Below are 18,131 nucleotides of genomic sequence, written 5' to 3'. Positions count from 1 at the left end.
GGTATTAGTTATAATCATTAGTTATATGTAACATATTTTTTTATTTTAAAATAAATTTTAATAAAATTAACTAATTTTATTATATATTAGAGAAAACAAAATAACATAGTTAATAAAAAGATATTTAATGATAATATCATAACAATTTAATATTTATTTCAATATTTTGAAGTAAACATTATAAAATAAAAATAAATAAATGTTATAAGTAAAACACATCTTATAAAATATTAAAACACATATTGTTAGCTATAATCATTAGATTTATGTAAAACAAAATAACATATTTAATAAAAAGATATTTAATGATAATATTATAACATTTTTATACAACATTTTAGAGTAAACATTATAAAATAAATATAAATATTTGTTATGATAAAAAAAACATCTTATTATATTAGAATTACATAAATTTAGTTAATTATTAAAATAATATTTTTACACTTAATAATATTACACAATATTATAACTTTATAGATTAAAAATACAAAAAGTACGTTAATACATATAATAATCATGAACATATTTGTATATTATAATATTATGTATTTAAAAAATATTATATATATATATATATTAAGTTGAATATTGAAAAATAATTTAAGTTAGCATGTCATAAATAAAATATAAATTTAGTAGAAAATTTGGTCTCTACATTAAGGGTTACAGAAGTCGGAGATGATAGATAAATTTGAAATAAATATTTATTTTAATAAATTCTCGATTGATTGAGAGACAATCTAAAATTTAGAACAACAAAGGATAAGTTTTTAATTTTGAATTATCTAACCGTGCTCAACAAAAAAATAGTTTTAAAAATCTTGTAATTATACTAAATTCAACGTAAATCGCGCTCAGATTGACTGCATGACTTAGTATTGACTAGTGGACTTGTTGTAACTGTCCACGTATCTTGATCGGCTGATTTGGGCTATGCAGTTACTTCTTCCCGCATTCGACACTCCTACTATAAGCCATGGTTATAATTGTAATCCAAAGTTTTAGTTATATTTTTTGCTTTGGTACTCTTCTTTTAGTGCTACAAGTCTACAAATCTAGATTCTATTAGTATTATATTGTTAAACAGTTTCAAATCCTAAAAACACTCATAACAATCCATTATCATATAATGTTTTATTAAAAAAATTATAATGATGTTATAAATAAAATTATAAATATACAATTTTAAATATCTTCTTTTAATAAGAACCTTCGTATAACTCTTTATAACTTTAACGTGTTTTATCTCAATATAAACACGAACCATTATATAACCCTTTCCAACTCTAATCTTAAAAGTTATTGTTGTCAAAAAACCAAAATTACAAAATTATGTTGAAATTCGACTAATTTACTAAATCTTTCAAAGGTATTACACGACGGTTATGTTCGGAAAAGATTTAAATTTTCTGATTTTTTTTATATTTAAATCTACGTTACTAAATTCGGATTAAATGTACTAAAATACTGTGTGTGTATTAGGGTTTGTCCATTTTCAAGTAATCGGGTGAAAATATAGTCAGTTGAATAATATAATTTAATTAAAATTCAATCCGTTAATACTAAAATACTAATAAAATGATGTTAAAATTAAATTATAAATAATAAATTACGAACTATATATACCCGCCCGTGCTTCGCACGGGTTAAAGGCTAGTATTATATTATATCTTTATATTATTAGGGTTATAAGTTCGATTTTTTTGGATAGGCTATCATACTAGTAGGTATAGGTGTGATAGTATGCCAATCGGATTAGTGGTTCGATTTAATAAAAAAATTAAAAAATTACATTATTTTTTTCACCAAATATATTGACATTTTTCGATATACTTTTCATTATTTTCCTAAATCTAAGTATGTCATGCACCATTCTTAACTTCACCCGGGTTTCTTTTTCCACGAAAATAAGCTTCAATTCAGCCGTAATGTACTCTTCTTTTTTGATAATTTTTGAGTTGTGTTAAGAGTCAGGAGTCAGGTCGAGTACTGAGTGATCCGAGTTCTGGGTAATCAAATTCTAAAAAAAAAAAAAAAAATTGATTTTGTAAATAATTTCGTAAAAATTCACGCGTGCAAAATCTGAGAAAATACCGCAAGACTTGGCTTTACTCCAAATTCTCGAAATCGGAAATATGTGAATGGTTAGAGATATTATTTTTAGTTATGACAATAAAAGGGATATTATTTGTAGTTGACTATTAAAATTATTTTATTATTTTATCAAAAATTAATAAATAGGTAATGTATAATTAGCTCAATTATTATTAACGTATTATCAGTAATATGACTTTTTATTAATAAATTATTAATATTATTAGTATATAATTGACCTATATATTATATAATAAAACATTATTATTGTTAATGTTTTAAGTTTAAAGTACACTTATAATTTTATTGAAATAAATTTTAAATATGAGAGAATAAAATATCCAGATAATTCTTCGAGGACTTTCCGATTTTCGAGTACTAATTTTTAAAATAAAATCGAGTTAAACTGATTTACTTTTTTACTAACTTGATTATAGGTATATGATTATTATAATATAATAATTCATATTATATTACGCCTTTTATAATTATTTAACTATATAGATATACACATAATAATTTGTCAGATGCGAAAAATCAACACTTTACATCTATGATTTTTAAAACCATGCTATTTACCAAACAAATTAACTCTAGATTAAATAAATAAATAAATAAAAAAGGCTGAGAATAAACTCTGGGCTAATTAGCTGAGAAAACAATAACTCTGAGCAGATCAGCTCACTTCAAGAGCAGCCCATCACAAGTCCAGAAAGACCAATAACGAAGTCCAGTCCATCTTAAGTACATCGCAACGACGTCGTTACACATGTCTTCCCATCCCATCCCCAACAGAATCATAAACTTTATTAAACTCTTTAGGAGATTGCTTAATACTACTACAGACTCGACGCCAATTCCTCATGCTTATTACAAGGTAAGCTTATGATCCCACCTGTCCTTTTCCCATGTTTATTACTGATGTTGTCTCTATATATAGTACACACAGTCTCTGTTTGTATGTTTTTGTTGTTGTGCAAAATCCTGGGCTTGATTATGTTTTTTTAAGTACTAATCATGTAGGAGTAATAGACATGATGAATATGTGTAGAAGTGATTTATATTTACTGATAACTATAATGGGTTTTTCTTGTTTGTTTAAGTGACATGCATAGAAGCCCTGTTTCTTTGTATCTGATACTTATGTTCTAGGAGTTTGATCTTTACTTGTGTTTCAGAAAGAGGGGTTGTCATAATTAGTTGTTTAAAGTCTTGGAAAAATAATACAGAAAAGTGGTTATTTTTAGTTTTGCCTAGGTTTGTACAAATAAGAATGATTAATATATGCAAGAATTGCTATTTGATCGGTTGTATGAGATAGTCCACCTTATAGGATGTTTATTATGCTGAACTCATTTATCGTACACGCTAAAGTTTGGTGCTTTTTCTTGAATAATAATTTATAAACAGTACTTTGTAGACGATACTTGTATTGGTGGTATTAGGATATTCATACTTTATCGAATTGCTAATTAGAAGAGAAATTTGACAGAAGGGGATTGTGTATTTTTTTTTGATGTCAACATTTGGTTGCTGCCAAGCTTCATCAGATTTGTGTTCTTTGGCCACGTTACTTCATTAATAGGGAAAATAACTATAAAGCATAAATTAACTGGAAGATTTGATTTTTTCTTGAAGTTGGGCAGAGCTGGCTTTATTTTAAGTTGAGTCATCTTGTGTATGAAGTTAGATTAGAAAGTGATATATGATTTTACTGTGCCTTCTACTATATATCTTGTGTAAGAATATAGTAACTAATGTAGCCATTATGCACCCTAGGGCATCTTATTGTATCTGAGAAGGGTGAGTAGTAGATTGCTTGTCAGCAGTGTAGATTGATCAATCATTGATTTATATGTTTTAGGTAGCAATCAAAACAACTGAAAAAGATTGGAAAAGGGATGTTAAATATGACTTAAATGCTTGCATTTTGTGAACTTAAACTACTTACTTTTGTTCCATAAATTGCACATCCAACATCAGCGGTATGACTCTTGATATATTTTCAGGAGGCATTGTTGGTGTTGTTGATTTTTATATATTACTTTATTTGTAGTTTAAGTTGTCGTATAGCTAAACTTCTTTTGTTCCTTCAAAGTTTCCATCAATCTGCAGTGGATTGTGCCTCTTCTTGGTTAGGTGTTTCCTATGGAACCTTTGCTATTTGTGACTTTTCTCCCAGTTATTATTTTTATGTTATGCCTGGAAGAATCTCGGGTGCATTATAAAGCTTAGATCCTAACTAATTAAATTCGGCTAACCTCTGAATAATTTAGGTAAAAGTTGCTTCTTTATACTGTTGTTGTTCTTCAACGTGGCATATATAAATTGAAATATAAATGTTTGAAGTTTACCATTTCTGATTGAAGTAATAATTGATTGTTCTTTGCGTGGTAATGATCTAACTGGACATATACTATGTAGACGCATTTTAAATTTTCAGTGTAAGTTATCTACTTATAGTTTATTTGTCTATTTATTAATTTTACAAGAGGGTCTTTATTTTCTCACTTGGCTAATGTTTGAAGTTTAACTGGTCTTGCTAATTCTCCTCATTCAATTTCATTTAGTACAACTAAAATTTGAAAACTGTTGCAATGGAGGAATCAAGTAGTTTAGATTGTAGATCCGAGCCAATACCTCAAATCATCTATCGCTGCAAGAAGTGCCGAAGGATTGTTGCTTCACAGGAGCAGATAGTTTCTCATGAACCTGGAGCTAAAAAAGGTTTCAGGTGGACAGGGAAAAAGGGAGGACCAGTGCACATGAATGAAGAGCCTGCAGAATGTTCCTCCATTTATGTAGAACCTATGAAGTGGATGGAAGCAGGTTTAATTTTTATCAAAATCCTGAATACTATACTTTCCTTGAACAACTTGTTCTATCAAATGTCTCATCTGGTTGTCTTGTAAACTGACAGTTCAAGAAGGTTTTGTGGGACAAAAGCTGCAGTGCATTGGCTGTAAAGGTCGCCTGGGTTCTTTCAATTGGGCAGGAATGCGGTGCAACTGTGGAGCATGGGTTATTCCTGCATTTCAGCTGCACAAAAATCGGATGGATGAATGCAGTCTGTGAGTTGACTCATCAACTATCTTAATCGTGTGGTAATATATCCATTATCCAGGATGCTGAAAACAATAGTAGTACATATAGTTTCCGTGGGATCTTATCATCCTTGTTGATCTGATCTATAATAATCATAAAAAAACTCTGCTCCTAGGTACTAATTTAATTCTATATTTTGCACCTCCTATTAGCACTGTCAATTTCTTATATTACCTGAATAATTCTGTTTGACTTTTACAAGGAGTTTATTGCATCAATTTATATCTCATTAGTTTTTGAATTGCTGATAAAAGGTCTATATTGGCTCAATTTTTTCACTCGGAAGAAAGAAGTTTTTCTATAACTGGCAACTCTCCAGGGCAAGTCGTTTCTGAAGAAATTTTAAAGGTACAAGTATTGTGCTGAGCACCTATGTTTAGGATCCAAATGTTTCATATATAATATGCAAATGGAGCCATGCTCATTTTCATAAATATAATATTAGTCCATTTTATAAAAACTGGTTCGCCTTAAAAAATTGTAGATTCTTAAATCGTTTTATATAGAACAGGAAAATAATGCCCCGTTGCAGAAGTCCAATTGTACCAACAATGTTATCAATCATGGTTCGAGGAGAGTAGATAATTGAACAACTGCGTTCATGAAACTTCAGACTATGGTACTTTCCGGGTTCCAGTTACGCATCTCTCTCAAATTGGTTACGGAGAGAATTAATGGTTAGAGTGGTTTTTAATTCATTGTTTTTGAAAGAGAGGTTAAACGTTAAACTTTTGTTGAGGAAATTTTTTTAAAAAATTATATGGAATTCTAGTTTATAATAACCTCAAAATGGATGTCAAAAAATAACATAAAGAACATCCTAAAACAGAGAAGGTAGTATATAGAAAATAAACAAAAAACATGAGAGCATATTTAACGAGAAATAAATTTTAGTAAAATATCAATTATGACACCTCATAATTAAAAATTAGAATAATTATGTAAAATATTATTGCACATCCCTCGACCCTCGTGACAATTTATAAAATAAAGGGTATGTAATAAATATTTTATATTTCATATTATTTTTATTAGTCAGTCATTTTGATATTCTAAAACTCTGAAACATATGTTTGTCTATCAGTTTAATACAAAAAATGATCACACATGTTGGAGACATTAAAGAAAAAGTTGATACTCTCAAGGTTTTGATGATCACACTGCCAGCAAGCTAATAGCATAAAACTTGTGCTTGTTAGCGAGCTATCAATGATATATTTGCATGTGCTAACAGCTTGATATGATCCAGTATTATGTTCAACTGTCAGCAAGCTTACAGGTTGTCATTCAGGCTTATCAGCAAGCTCACAGCGTGAACAGAATAACAAATGGATAAGGATCAAAGTCGAAAAGCAAGGAGATTTATTAGGAATCGATTTGTAAGGACTTTAATATTTATATATGACTTATATAAATATTAGAGCTCAGTTTTTAAATCAGTATTTCAAACAAAAACGATTTCCTAACTTATAGGAGTGTTTATCTCTTTCGATCTTATCTCTAAAACTACTCCTATTTGATTTCAAATTATTGTTTTATAAACAAACGTTTACTGAGTTGTTTCAAACGTCTTTATGCTTTTACTCAGTAAAGATACATCGTTCAAACGTTCATTATTCAAGCAAATTAAACGTGAGGTTGTTGGGCCAAGAACGTTGGATAGTTTGTTGAGTTATGACCGTTTGGAATGATGGTATATAAACTTGAGTGTGGTTTCCGTTTTGGTAGAGAACAAGAACACACTTCAAGCTTCTGAAATACAACACACTTATATTGCAAAATCTTCTTTGAGCTCTAGTACTTATATTCGATTATATATCTATATTGAGTTCATAGTTTCGGTTGTATTACACTCATACATTGTATTGTTTAAGTGTAAAGGTTTGTTGCTGTGTATCGAGCTTGTGAAACAGGGAACAAGGGGACTAGTTAGCTAGAAGAGTATACTTGGGAAGTATAGGTCTTGGAGAGCTTTTGGTTCGTGGTTCAGGGGTTTCAGCAAGCTGATAACAGGAACAAGGGATAAAGGGAGTTATATTATTGAATCATTGTAATCGTTAACATTATTGATTAATAATATAATCTCTTACCAGTTGGTAGGGGACCAGGACGTAGACCATTAGGGTTAGGGGTCGAACCTGGCTAAAATTCTCTGTGTTGCTAGCTTACTGATTATATCTGTTTTGCATTGCATCTGCATTGTTAGCTAGCTGACTGTTTACTCTGATAATTAACAGCAAGCTGTCTGTGACAGTATAACTATTCGGTAACATTAAAAATCGGTCATATTAGCCATAACACCTATTCACCCCCCTCTAGGTGTGTAATTTCAAAAGTATCATGATGCTCAAACATGTTGTGTATCCTTACAAAATTATGAACAAAATATGATACTAAAACAGAACTATCAAGATAATACTGAAAACGATGTTTTATATATCCTCATACATTTCAAAAGCAAATCGGCCATATATAATTTAGTTTTTTGTGTCTATCTCTTTGAGATTTGATAATATAAAACTATCACAGGCGGTGACCGGGATGTACTAATTTATAAATTGAAAAGTGTATAAAAGTTTCAACCTGCAGAAGTATAAGTTTTGCCGAACTCTACCATAAATGAACTTGAGCAGCCATTGTGCACGTACATAACCAGGGTGTATTAAATGTAGTTATTTTTCTAAAGAAACAAACTGGATGATGCATACTCTTGACCTCGCAAAACGACTTTTCTTGTTTATCCTTGAGAATATTCTTATAAAAAATTAAGCAATAAACTATTAGCAGAAATGCAGAGTTGAGCTTCACATTTTCTCAATCAGTATGATTTGCTCAAACATAAACAAATTCCTTTTCAACAATAAAACATAAAAGAAGCCTCAAACGGTTGGTGCAACAGGTGTCTGATAAATATAAAAGTTCTGGTAAATAATTTACTTCTGACCATAAATTGTTTTAATTTAAGTTTTGACACTTCACATAAGAAATTTAAATATAAGTTCACAAGCGCCGGTACACATTTTCTTTTGTCATCTCAGATTCGGAAGAGGATGGCGGGAGGAGCGGCGATATTGTACATATTCTTTATACATACGGTTTGGGTAAAAATGACTATAAGTCAACTTGTGAAATAAACGTGAGTGTTTGGCAACCCCGGCTTATGACTTATTTATATAAAAAAATGAGCTTTGGCTTTTTTCGGAGCGTTTGGGTAGTTGAAAGAAGTGCTTAAAATAGTGTTTGAGAAGCCTAAGAAAAAAAGCTAGGAAACCTAGCTTTTTTTTGATTTGGAGCTTCTTTGCAACTTATAAGTCACGGGTATCCAAACACTTTTAATAACTTATAAGTTTAAGCCAACTTTTCATTTGTAATTCACTTCTTTATTTTAAGCAATAAATCACTTTTTTTTAAGCCCAGCCAAACGGCCCCTACATAAGAGGAAGTTTAAGAGGCTGTTTAGCTGTGCTTATAAGTCCAGCTTATTTAAGTGATTTTTTTAATTTGACCTTATAAAAGTATATATATGATCATCTTAAAAATTAATTTATAATAATTATCAATATATGAATATATATTGTACCTAATAAATTGTACATATTAGAAAGATTATCCAAATATATATATAAATTAAAACTATCTTCTCACTTATAAATAATAAATATTTTTTTGAATTAATCAACAAACGCTATTGATGGTAATCATATGGGACGATGAAATTTTAAGAATTATTAATGTTGTTTCTGAATTGTTAATAACCGTTAATGTATTGCTTCTGAACAAGAAGAAGAAAGAACCGCTAACGTAAGCCAGAAGAAAGTCCTCACTTTTTTTTATGAAACCATTACGTAAACATAAAAGTATGCAAGTTCTATTTCATGTTATATATTGTTGACTAAATTGGATTGGACTGTATTTCAATTTCGATTAATAATTTTCAAGAAAAGAGTATCTTTAAAAATGTTATTGTTATTTGTTATTATCTATCAATCATTTTATTGTTAAATTAAAATATAATAAATATTAAATAAACTTTCCATTCCACCAAATATGGTTTGTCAATAGTAACTAATAAACGATAAATGATAGACTTAAAATTAGAAGATTTTAAGTAATAGATATAAGAGTTTTATATTTTATTTTCAAAAAAGAAAAGAGTTTATATATATTTTATTAATAATATAATTGAAAATGACTTGCATTATAAAAATTGACCGTAACTATTTTCTTCCGTTAATACTATAATGCTGCCAGCACAATGATTGTCAAATGTTACGCATCAACAATCAAATTTGTCAAATATCGACAGCCTGTATATACACCAAAAGCGCAAGAGATATACACTAACTTGCAACATTTATCTAAAACAATATTAATATACTATCGTTTTATTATATTATACATTCCTTCGGAATTAATTAATCCTACATTAGAGACAAACAAGAGAATCATCAAGTCTCAACCCATGAGATGCCACCCTAGCAGCTAGCACCTCCGCCTCTTCGCCGGAAAAACATGGCGGAAACCACCATCCACCGCCATGTCAAGCGGTTGCACCCCGGAACCCACATGCTCAAACATGCTACAACTCTCGGAAAACCCTTCAACTCCGCCGAGGCCCGGCAGCTTCATTTTCCGACGGCCAGCTCCGACGGGAACGTTCCGGAGGGCCCCACCTGCCGTCCAGTACCTCTGGCAGCCTTTGCAGAAGTGTCTAGGTTGATTAACGTTGTAGTTGTTGAAGTAGCAGAACTTTGTTTCCATGCTTTTGCATCTAGGGCATGGGACTATCTTTTCGGGCTTCTTGTCTAGGTTTTGATCATCTTCATTTTTCTCATCTTCTTTAGGTTCTTTTAGAACTGGCTGCTCATCTTGTTCTTGTTTCTCCGGCACCGCTATTGTTTTTCCGAAGAGCTTGATCCCCTGGACGTCTTGCTGTTTGTTCTGCACTTTCGCCATAATAGGGTGCAACACGGGAGAGATGTTAACGAGAGAGATTGGGAGAGATTGAGAGAGGGAGAGAGATTTTTCGATGGGAAGAGGTTGATGAATATCACAACTATATGAACATGTTATTGTGCGTATTGTTGTGTAGAAAATATAATAATATGTGTGTGAACATATTACAGGGTTAGTAGAAAATATAAAGAAATAGCCATATGTACCAAAGGGACTCTCTTAGATGAGAATCATATACCCTTTTGGTTCTTTTTTCTTTCTTCTTTTTGAAAACCATGCGTCACAAATGATGCGTCATTTAAACAAAATACTATGTTCTTGTATCTATCCTCTCCTAAAGTCCTATCCTATCATGCATGTTATTATCCTTAAAGCTGCTGAATATAATTTCCACCCCCGGTCACTGGTTTTATCTTCCCGCTTGCAAGATTATTATGAGCAGAGGACACATATAAATGTTTTCGAGACTTGATTGCATCAATATCTATCTTCTTACGAGATTCTTATATAATTTTTGAATATTTTTTAATGAGCTTGATGCTACTAAAAACCTATATATTTTTCACATGTATCTTAGAAACAGATTAAAAATTGTTTTTTGAATAAATAAATAATTATAATTATTTTTAGTCTCTTAAATAAAAATAATCTTGCATATGTATAAAACCTCCCTAATAAAAAGCCCAAGAACCGGTATGTACTCACGATGTGCATGTTAGTAAGACCTTGACGTAGGCGAGAAAATACATGGTTATTAATAAGTTAAAACTAAAATAATATATTTATGTGTAAATTAATACTAGCAAACTGTAGAGCCGCCAAGTCGCAGAGGTTTTGCTAGAAAAGGTAATGACGAGCTTTTAGTCCACAAAATCATTTTTTGCCAAGTTAAAAGTAGTACTTTTCATTTCAGGGCCCACACCATGTAAGTTGCGTGTAAAGTCTTTTGAAAGCCGGGATAAATAAAATTAACAATAATTTAAGTATAAAACAGCTGAGTACTTCTGAATTATTCTATCCCGGTCACAATTTTCTACTCGGAGCCGGCTTAGACCTATAATTGTTTAATTAAAGAAGCATATGACAGATAATTCTTCTTAACATTATCTTAAATAAATATTAAAACATGTTTGGTAAACAAAACACAACTTAAATGTCAAGTATTTAGATCAAAGGATAAAGGGGGGGTTTGTTTCCAACTTTTAAGCCGGGTTTATAATCTATAAGTTAAAAGCACTTATTTGTACTGTTTGTCTAAAAAATTAAGAAGCACTTATAAAAAGTTAAGAATGCTAGCTTTTGTTTCAGGACTTCTGCTTATTTCCTAAACACTTTAATCACTTATAAGTCTTATGTTACTTCTAGCTTCTACTTCACTTTTTTATTTTAAGCAAGAAGAACTTATTTTAAACTCAGCCAAACGGCCCCAAAATCTTTGTTTACCCGACTGTAGCTTCATGATTCTATTTTAAGTCAAGAAAATATTGTTATTTCCTTCAATTCTTTATTTAATATTTCAGTTTTAATATATAACTATAAAATTATAAGTTTTAGTAAAAGTTATTTATGAATTACAATTTTATTTATATTTTTAATTAAATTTCTTTATAAAAAATTAAATTTTTTGAATTAAATATATACAAAATATGTAATAAAAATCATAATGTGTCCTAGAAAAGCTTGGAACAACATGAGCATTTGGCTCGATTTATAAAGTCTATAACGTCTCACTTATAATCTTATCTATATTACCTATATCATTTGTTTAACAAATTTATAAGATAATTCCTCGTTTATTGTTGAAATTTGAGACGAGAAAACTCTTTTTTTATTCATTTTAATTTTAAAACTTGACTTTGTACGACTCTAGACGATTACTTAAAATATAATTGATTATAATTTTACACTATTATTTTATAATTAAGAAGTCTAAAAATTTTATTCAATAAATAAACTTAAAATTTATTCTTATTTAATTAATAAGTAATTAATAATATATTCCCTATATTAGAAAACCAGCCGTCAGTAGACCCGTGAATGTGTTAACCACATGTCCTTCTTAGTTGACTTTTCTAGGCATGATGAATTGGATAAATATTTTCAAGGATTCTCCACTCTGTTCTTGTATTGGCAAATGGTAACATTAAAAATCTCGTATACAGAGGCTATGGGATGCAGGGCTTTAATAGTTTCAAAACGGATTAATTATCAATTTGCTTAGTATCAATGGTTCACTGAACTGAAAAATAATCAAAATCATCGTAAATATCAAACAAATATGTCGAAATATGAGTTCAAGCTCTAAGTTTTACATATTATCTTTGAAAGTTAGTAAAAAGTTATGAATTCTAATATTTATAATAATATAGTAACATTTTATCAAATTTATTTATTATTATATAGTTTATTATTTATTAATTTACTATATTTTTTTATTATTATTAAAATGTTTAAAATTATATAATTCATAGTTGTTTGTATGTATAAATTGAATTGTAAAAACTAGGTTTTTTGATAATTTTTTTATAGTCGAATTATAAAATCTAGTTATGTTAACACTCAAAATATTATATTAATCATTTAAAATATTATAATAATTCTTGAATAAGTCAATAAATATATTTTTACAAAACAAACATAAATTATACATCTTAAAAATCTGAAGATCATGGCCATCTGTTTATTTGAATCTTGCGAAATAAATATGTTCTAAATTTACTAGTGCACCAATATTGGTTTATTCCAGAAACGTTAGACGGGCCCAACTTGGAGCACCATGCAATAGTATTAAATACGTCTTGATGGACCTTGTCTTGATGGACCTTGTGGCTTATAGCCCCAGCGATCTGGGCTAATAATGCTTGCAGGAAGAGGGCCTGCAGGTTGAAGAATTTTAACATTGCTGTCACTCTCCTTGTCAAAGTTTTTCAAACTAATAAATTCATATCCTAAAGTGTTTTTCTTTCCGGACCACATAAATTTAAATATCTATTTACAACAAAACTAAAAATAATACCTATTAATTATCGCTATTTGCAATTGTGTTTTGTCATCCATTACTGTACAATTTGAGGAGTATGCATGAACCATTTTCGTTGTCAATTACAAAAACACATACTCTCCGTCCCAATCAATAGTATACATTGGGGGACGGGGGTGGGGCGCGGCACGGACTTTAAATGCTTCAATATAATATAGTTTTGTAAATTATTTTTAAGATTTTCTTTTTTTGTATAAAAGTATAACAGTTATACTTTTATAGAAAATCTTAAAAATAAGTTGTAGAACTATGTTTTATAAGAGGCTTAAAAAACATGTCGAGCAGTGAAAAAGAAACGTATACAATTGACTGGGACGGATCATCCACCAACTACAAATAATAGGATTAAATGGGGTTATCTTAATTTGATGTGATGGTTTTGTCATTGTTGTTAAATTTGAATTAATTATGCGTTCTGGATGTACGGATTTCTATTAATTAAACGACAAAGAGACTGGTGATAGCGTAGACAGCAAACATAACATTATGCATATGAAGGTGGGGATCGACTAGGCCCCTATGGTTGAGTAGGACTATATGTTACAATTATTTATTTTTAAATCAAAAATATCTAATCTAATCATAAAAAGTCATAAGGCATCTCGACTAATGATATAGTCGAACAAACAGTAAATTGCAATTTGCAATCGCATGTTCTCATAAGTAAACAGTTAAACAATATTTTGAAAAAAATGTATATACAAATACAAGTACCCGTTTCATGCATCTGGTTGAATTAGTGATAGCCTCTTCAAATTTAAACAAGTTGGAAAATTAAGATACACTCTTTATAATAATAAATTCCGTCCAATATCAATTCAGAGCGATTTGAGTCGAGCTGTAATTCTAGTTTGAAACAATTGATTCAACTACTTAACTAAATGAATTCAAAACTATGTTCAAGTTCGACTTATACACAAGTTTCAACCAATCCTCGTTTTCATAAATGAGTTTTAGTTAACAAAAAACATTAACATATATAAAGTGTAGCAAGTTTTTAATTAATTTAATCATTTACTAATTAATTAAGTAGGAGAAAGTATCATATCATTTTACTAATAAGAAATTATTTAAATATCTAAAATATATGTGAAGTGATAAATTTATAATATTCTAATTAAATAAAATGTATATAAGAAAGTATGAAATTCACTTTGTCAATCAAAAAAGTTTATTGTACTATGATAGTATAACTTTCTCCAGTAACCAACAGACACTTATTTAATTTTTTGATTATATAAGAGAAAGTGGGATTATTTTTGTGTGGGAGTAACAATTAATGATACTAATAATACTGATGATGATAGGTGGGATAGTAATATGTAGTTGCATTATTTTTTCAATTTGTTCCATCAACTTAAAATCATAACACTCTTTGAAAATTCTCTCCACAGTCCAGAGTTGATTCTTGTACAAGACACTGGGTTCCACAGTTCAAGACCAAGTGATCAGCACGTTTTAAGGACAATGCCCCCACATAAGATCTGAATACTAGTATTGGCAAAAAAATATTGGTGAGAATTCAATTCGAGTTTGAAAATGGAACTATTCGCGTGAATATTTATGTACATGACAAAGATGAGGCATGAAAGGACGCCCTGCATGTTCTATATAATCTCAACGTACCAAACTTCTGTATGCATATACGGTAACTTAATTTGACTGATCACTATGCTTCCTATTTATATATGGGAAAATATCAAATAACAAGTCACCCTTATGACCTATATAGACGTTTGCCGAGTCGCTGGCCACAAATTGAAATATCAACTTCAAAAACTTGGCAAAACCTGAATTTGTTGCAAAACAATTAATTTCTTATCATGTCCACTAAATATCACTTAAAAGTATTTATTTCTGGAAAACATATATAGTGGGTGTTTGGGCGGAGCTTTTAAGCCTATTCTTCTGGAGTTTTGAGTTTTAAGTTAGAAGCACTTACAGTTTGTGTAAAAAATGGAGCACTTATAAAAAGTTAGAATTCCTAGTTTTTGTTTTCATGACTTTTATTTTTTTTCTCAAATACTTTAATCACTTGTAAGTTTTAACTAACTTTTAACTTCTACTTCGCTTTCATTACTTTAAAAAGAAACACTTATTTTAAGTTCACCCAAACGGCATCATATAGGATCAGTTTGGGCAACCATTACTTTTCAAACTTAAAGGCTTATTTTTTAGAAAATATATATTTTTTTAAATACATATATTAACAACTTTTATTCATTATTTAGCAAAAAATTAAGAACTCATTTCATGAAAAAATAAATTATATATATCCTTCTTTCATAAAAAAACCTTTATTTTTGGATAATAAGACCAGGACCACACAAAAGTGTATAATTCCGGAAAAATAAGTCTCTGAAGTATGAAAGTGGAACCAACAGGCCCCAGTTTATGTTGGATCTTCTTATACTCATTTTATTTGTAAAACAAGATGACTGAATATATCTGTTGGCGCGCGCTGATGTTCGGGAATTTAAATTCCTCATGGGGCTTCTCTGTTTTACTTGATAATAATTCAGGAACAACAGAAGTTATATCTCCAATTCTGGTCAAAATTAGGACAGCCCATAGATGGGAGTTTCTTCCCTAAATACAGACAGATGAAGGGAGAAAATTTATGAGAAGTAGTAACATTTAGCAGTTAGCTAGGGAAACATGTACGCCTGGTCTTTAAAATGAAAATGAATTACTATGTCCAATTTGTATGACATTGCTTGTATATGAATGCAGTTCTATAAAAATGTATTATAGTACAGAATATTGATAATTAATAACATATATAGAGGAAAAAAAGTCCCGAATGATAGAAACTCTAAAATAGTCAAATTTTCAGTGTAACAACTTTTTCCCCGGCTAATATCATGTTAGGAACCCGAACCCTCTATAATAATAATGGATAATAAAGTTAGATCGATCATTTTTTATTCATAAGTATAGGCAAAATGGTGATTTATGGATTAAGAATGAAATTGCATATATACTCTTTAATTAACAAAACAATATATATAAAGCAATATTTATAAAGAGACTGTCCAAAGTTGTACCTCAAATAGCATTACAAGCAGTGGCTCAGCTGTGATGGGCTGGACCCATCACACCATGACCTTGTCCAGCATTTTTGAATTATTCATAATCTAATGCTTCATTCTCACCTTAATAATTACACAGGCAAGCAAACATATATATATTCTCTCCTTTCTTTTCAGACCTTTCTTCCCCCATCAGGCAGAATATTTCCTCACACATAATATACATAGTAATTAGTGCTTAATGACCTTTCACATTAAAGTCAATCAGAGGTGATTACAAACAAGTTAATGTTCTCTGATTAATATTTAAATACACAATGCTTTGTTGCATAGCCATTGGTGCATCTCCTCACTGTGGTCTGCTGCCTTTTCTTCTTTTCCGTCCATTGATTGGTAATAAGATTATTATATTAATATTCTGCAATCACTTGTGATTTACTGAGGTTGAGACCAGAGATTTAGAGCTAAATCACCTCCAATAATTAAACGCGCTTTTGTTGAATAAACTAAACTGAATCAATGTGGGCAATCAAATTTATTTCTGGGGCCCCCAAATCACTGAAACTTTATACCAGAGAATAGTTTTTGCATTTTGAGATGATTTAATTTCCTCAAAATTTCACCTGAACGCCTATGACATTCACACAAGTACCTCGTTGCTTGCTGGTATCAAACTTATCATACATAGGATAAAGTAAAGATAAAAACAAAGGTAGCCTGTGTGAACAATCATTCATATATTTGTCACTCAATGCATGTACATGCAGTCAAAGTCTGTGCTTGAGCTTAATTCCTCCAAACAGGCCTTTAGGGGCATCTATGATTTTCATTCCTTTTACCCATCAATAGTAAACAATGAAAAGCCAGTAAGACAAAGGTTTGCCCACCTAAAACAATAGCATAACTTTTATGCATAGGTTAATCATACTTATATGTGAATTATTCAAGATTTTTTTATCAGTAAATTAAAGGATTCTAACACTCTGTTTACTTGGATGGAATGGAATGAGAGAAAAATAAAATGAAATTTGTACTATGTAGTTGGAGGTGATTAGAGAAATTATCTATAATTTTCATTGCATTCAGTCATTCTATTTCAACTATTTGAACTATAAATCTGACCACATGTTTTGGAAGGAATGTCCATTCTATTTATTCTTCATGTTTCCCTATCATCTTCTTCACGAAAAATTTTAGCTCACACATAATTTTCTTCTTTCTTCATAAAACTTCTCTATATATATTCATTCTATTCCATCCAAGTGAACGCAACATAAGTGTCTTTACTATAAGTCAAAATGAAAATCGAACATAGAAATTATTATTATATATATACAATCTAGAATTTCGTACGTATTCGTCACTAGACTAAAATGTGGTTAATGTCCTTGGGACCATATTATGTAAGTAGGGTAACCGGAAACTTATTAGAACGCACTAATACATCAATCACTATCTATAGATGGTGGCATAATGGAACCAAAGGACATGTAGTGATATATTTAGTATTTAAAAATTAGAGAAAATCTGAAAATAATATTTCAGAACATTCCGTGACACACATATATATATACATAGCCAAGTGGCACGCATAACTTTTCTAGATTGTGTAGAAAAACTGAGTAGTATTTAGCTATATATACATGCATTTGATTTAAAAATAGAATTACGTAGCAGCCTGTGAGTCTCTCCTAGGCACTCCACCTCATGAGTGGCTGTATATCACAATAGGTTGTATGATGCAAATGAAAATCATTGTACATGTTTTTAATAATGGATACCCTACTTGTGGGTCAATTAAAAAGAAGTAATTAATATATATTCAAAAAAAGATAGTGGTTATACATATATATAAAATATTATGGTATATAGTGTGTTATTTCAAGGGGAGAAAATTCAAA

The 18,131-nt window shown here is 29.9% G+C and overlaps 2 protein-coding genes across 2 annotated transcripts; one reads left to right on the top strand and one right to left on the bottom strand.

Annotated features, from left to right (window-relative positions):
* The first annotated feature begins 2,856 nt into the window (after positions 1-2,856).
* On the top strand, positions 2,857-5,445 carry LOC108213197 (probable inactive dual specificity protein phosphatase-like At4g18593). Its single transcript, XM_064085862.1, has 3 exons — positions 2,857-2,974; positions 4,701-4,926; positions 5,018-5,445. Exons 1-3 carry the CDS (start codon positions 2,867-2,869, stop codon positions 5,170-5,172), a joined length of 489 nt encoding a protein of 162 aa, XP_063941932.1. The 5' UTR covers positions 2,857-2,866; the 3' UTR covers positions 5,173-5,445.
* Positions 5,446-9,684: 4,239 nt separating this feature from the next.
* LOC108194567 (dof zinc finger protein DOF1.5) lies at positions 9,685-10,158 on the bottom strand. Its single transcript, XM_017361528.2, has one exon. It carries the CDS (start codon positions 10,156-10,158, stop codon positions 9,685-9,687), a length of 474 nt encoding a protein of 157 aa, XP_017217017.1.
* Between the last annotated feature and the right edge of the window lie 7,973 nt (positions 10,159-18,131).

Source organism: Daucus carota, chromosome 1 (genome assembly GCF_001625215.2).
Source record: "Daucus carota subsp. sativus chromosome 1, DH1 v3.0, whole genome shotgun sequence".
NCBI lineage: Eukaryota > Viridiplantae > Streptophyta > Magnoliopsida > Apiales > Apiaceae > Daucus > Daucus carota.
The sequence above is the reverse complement of the archived record's forward strand: the minus strand, read 5'-3'. Positions and strand labels throughout refer to the sequence as shown.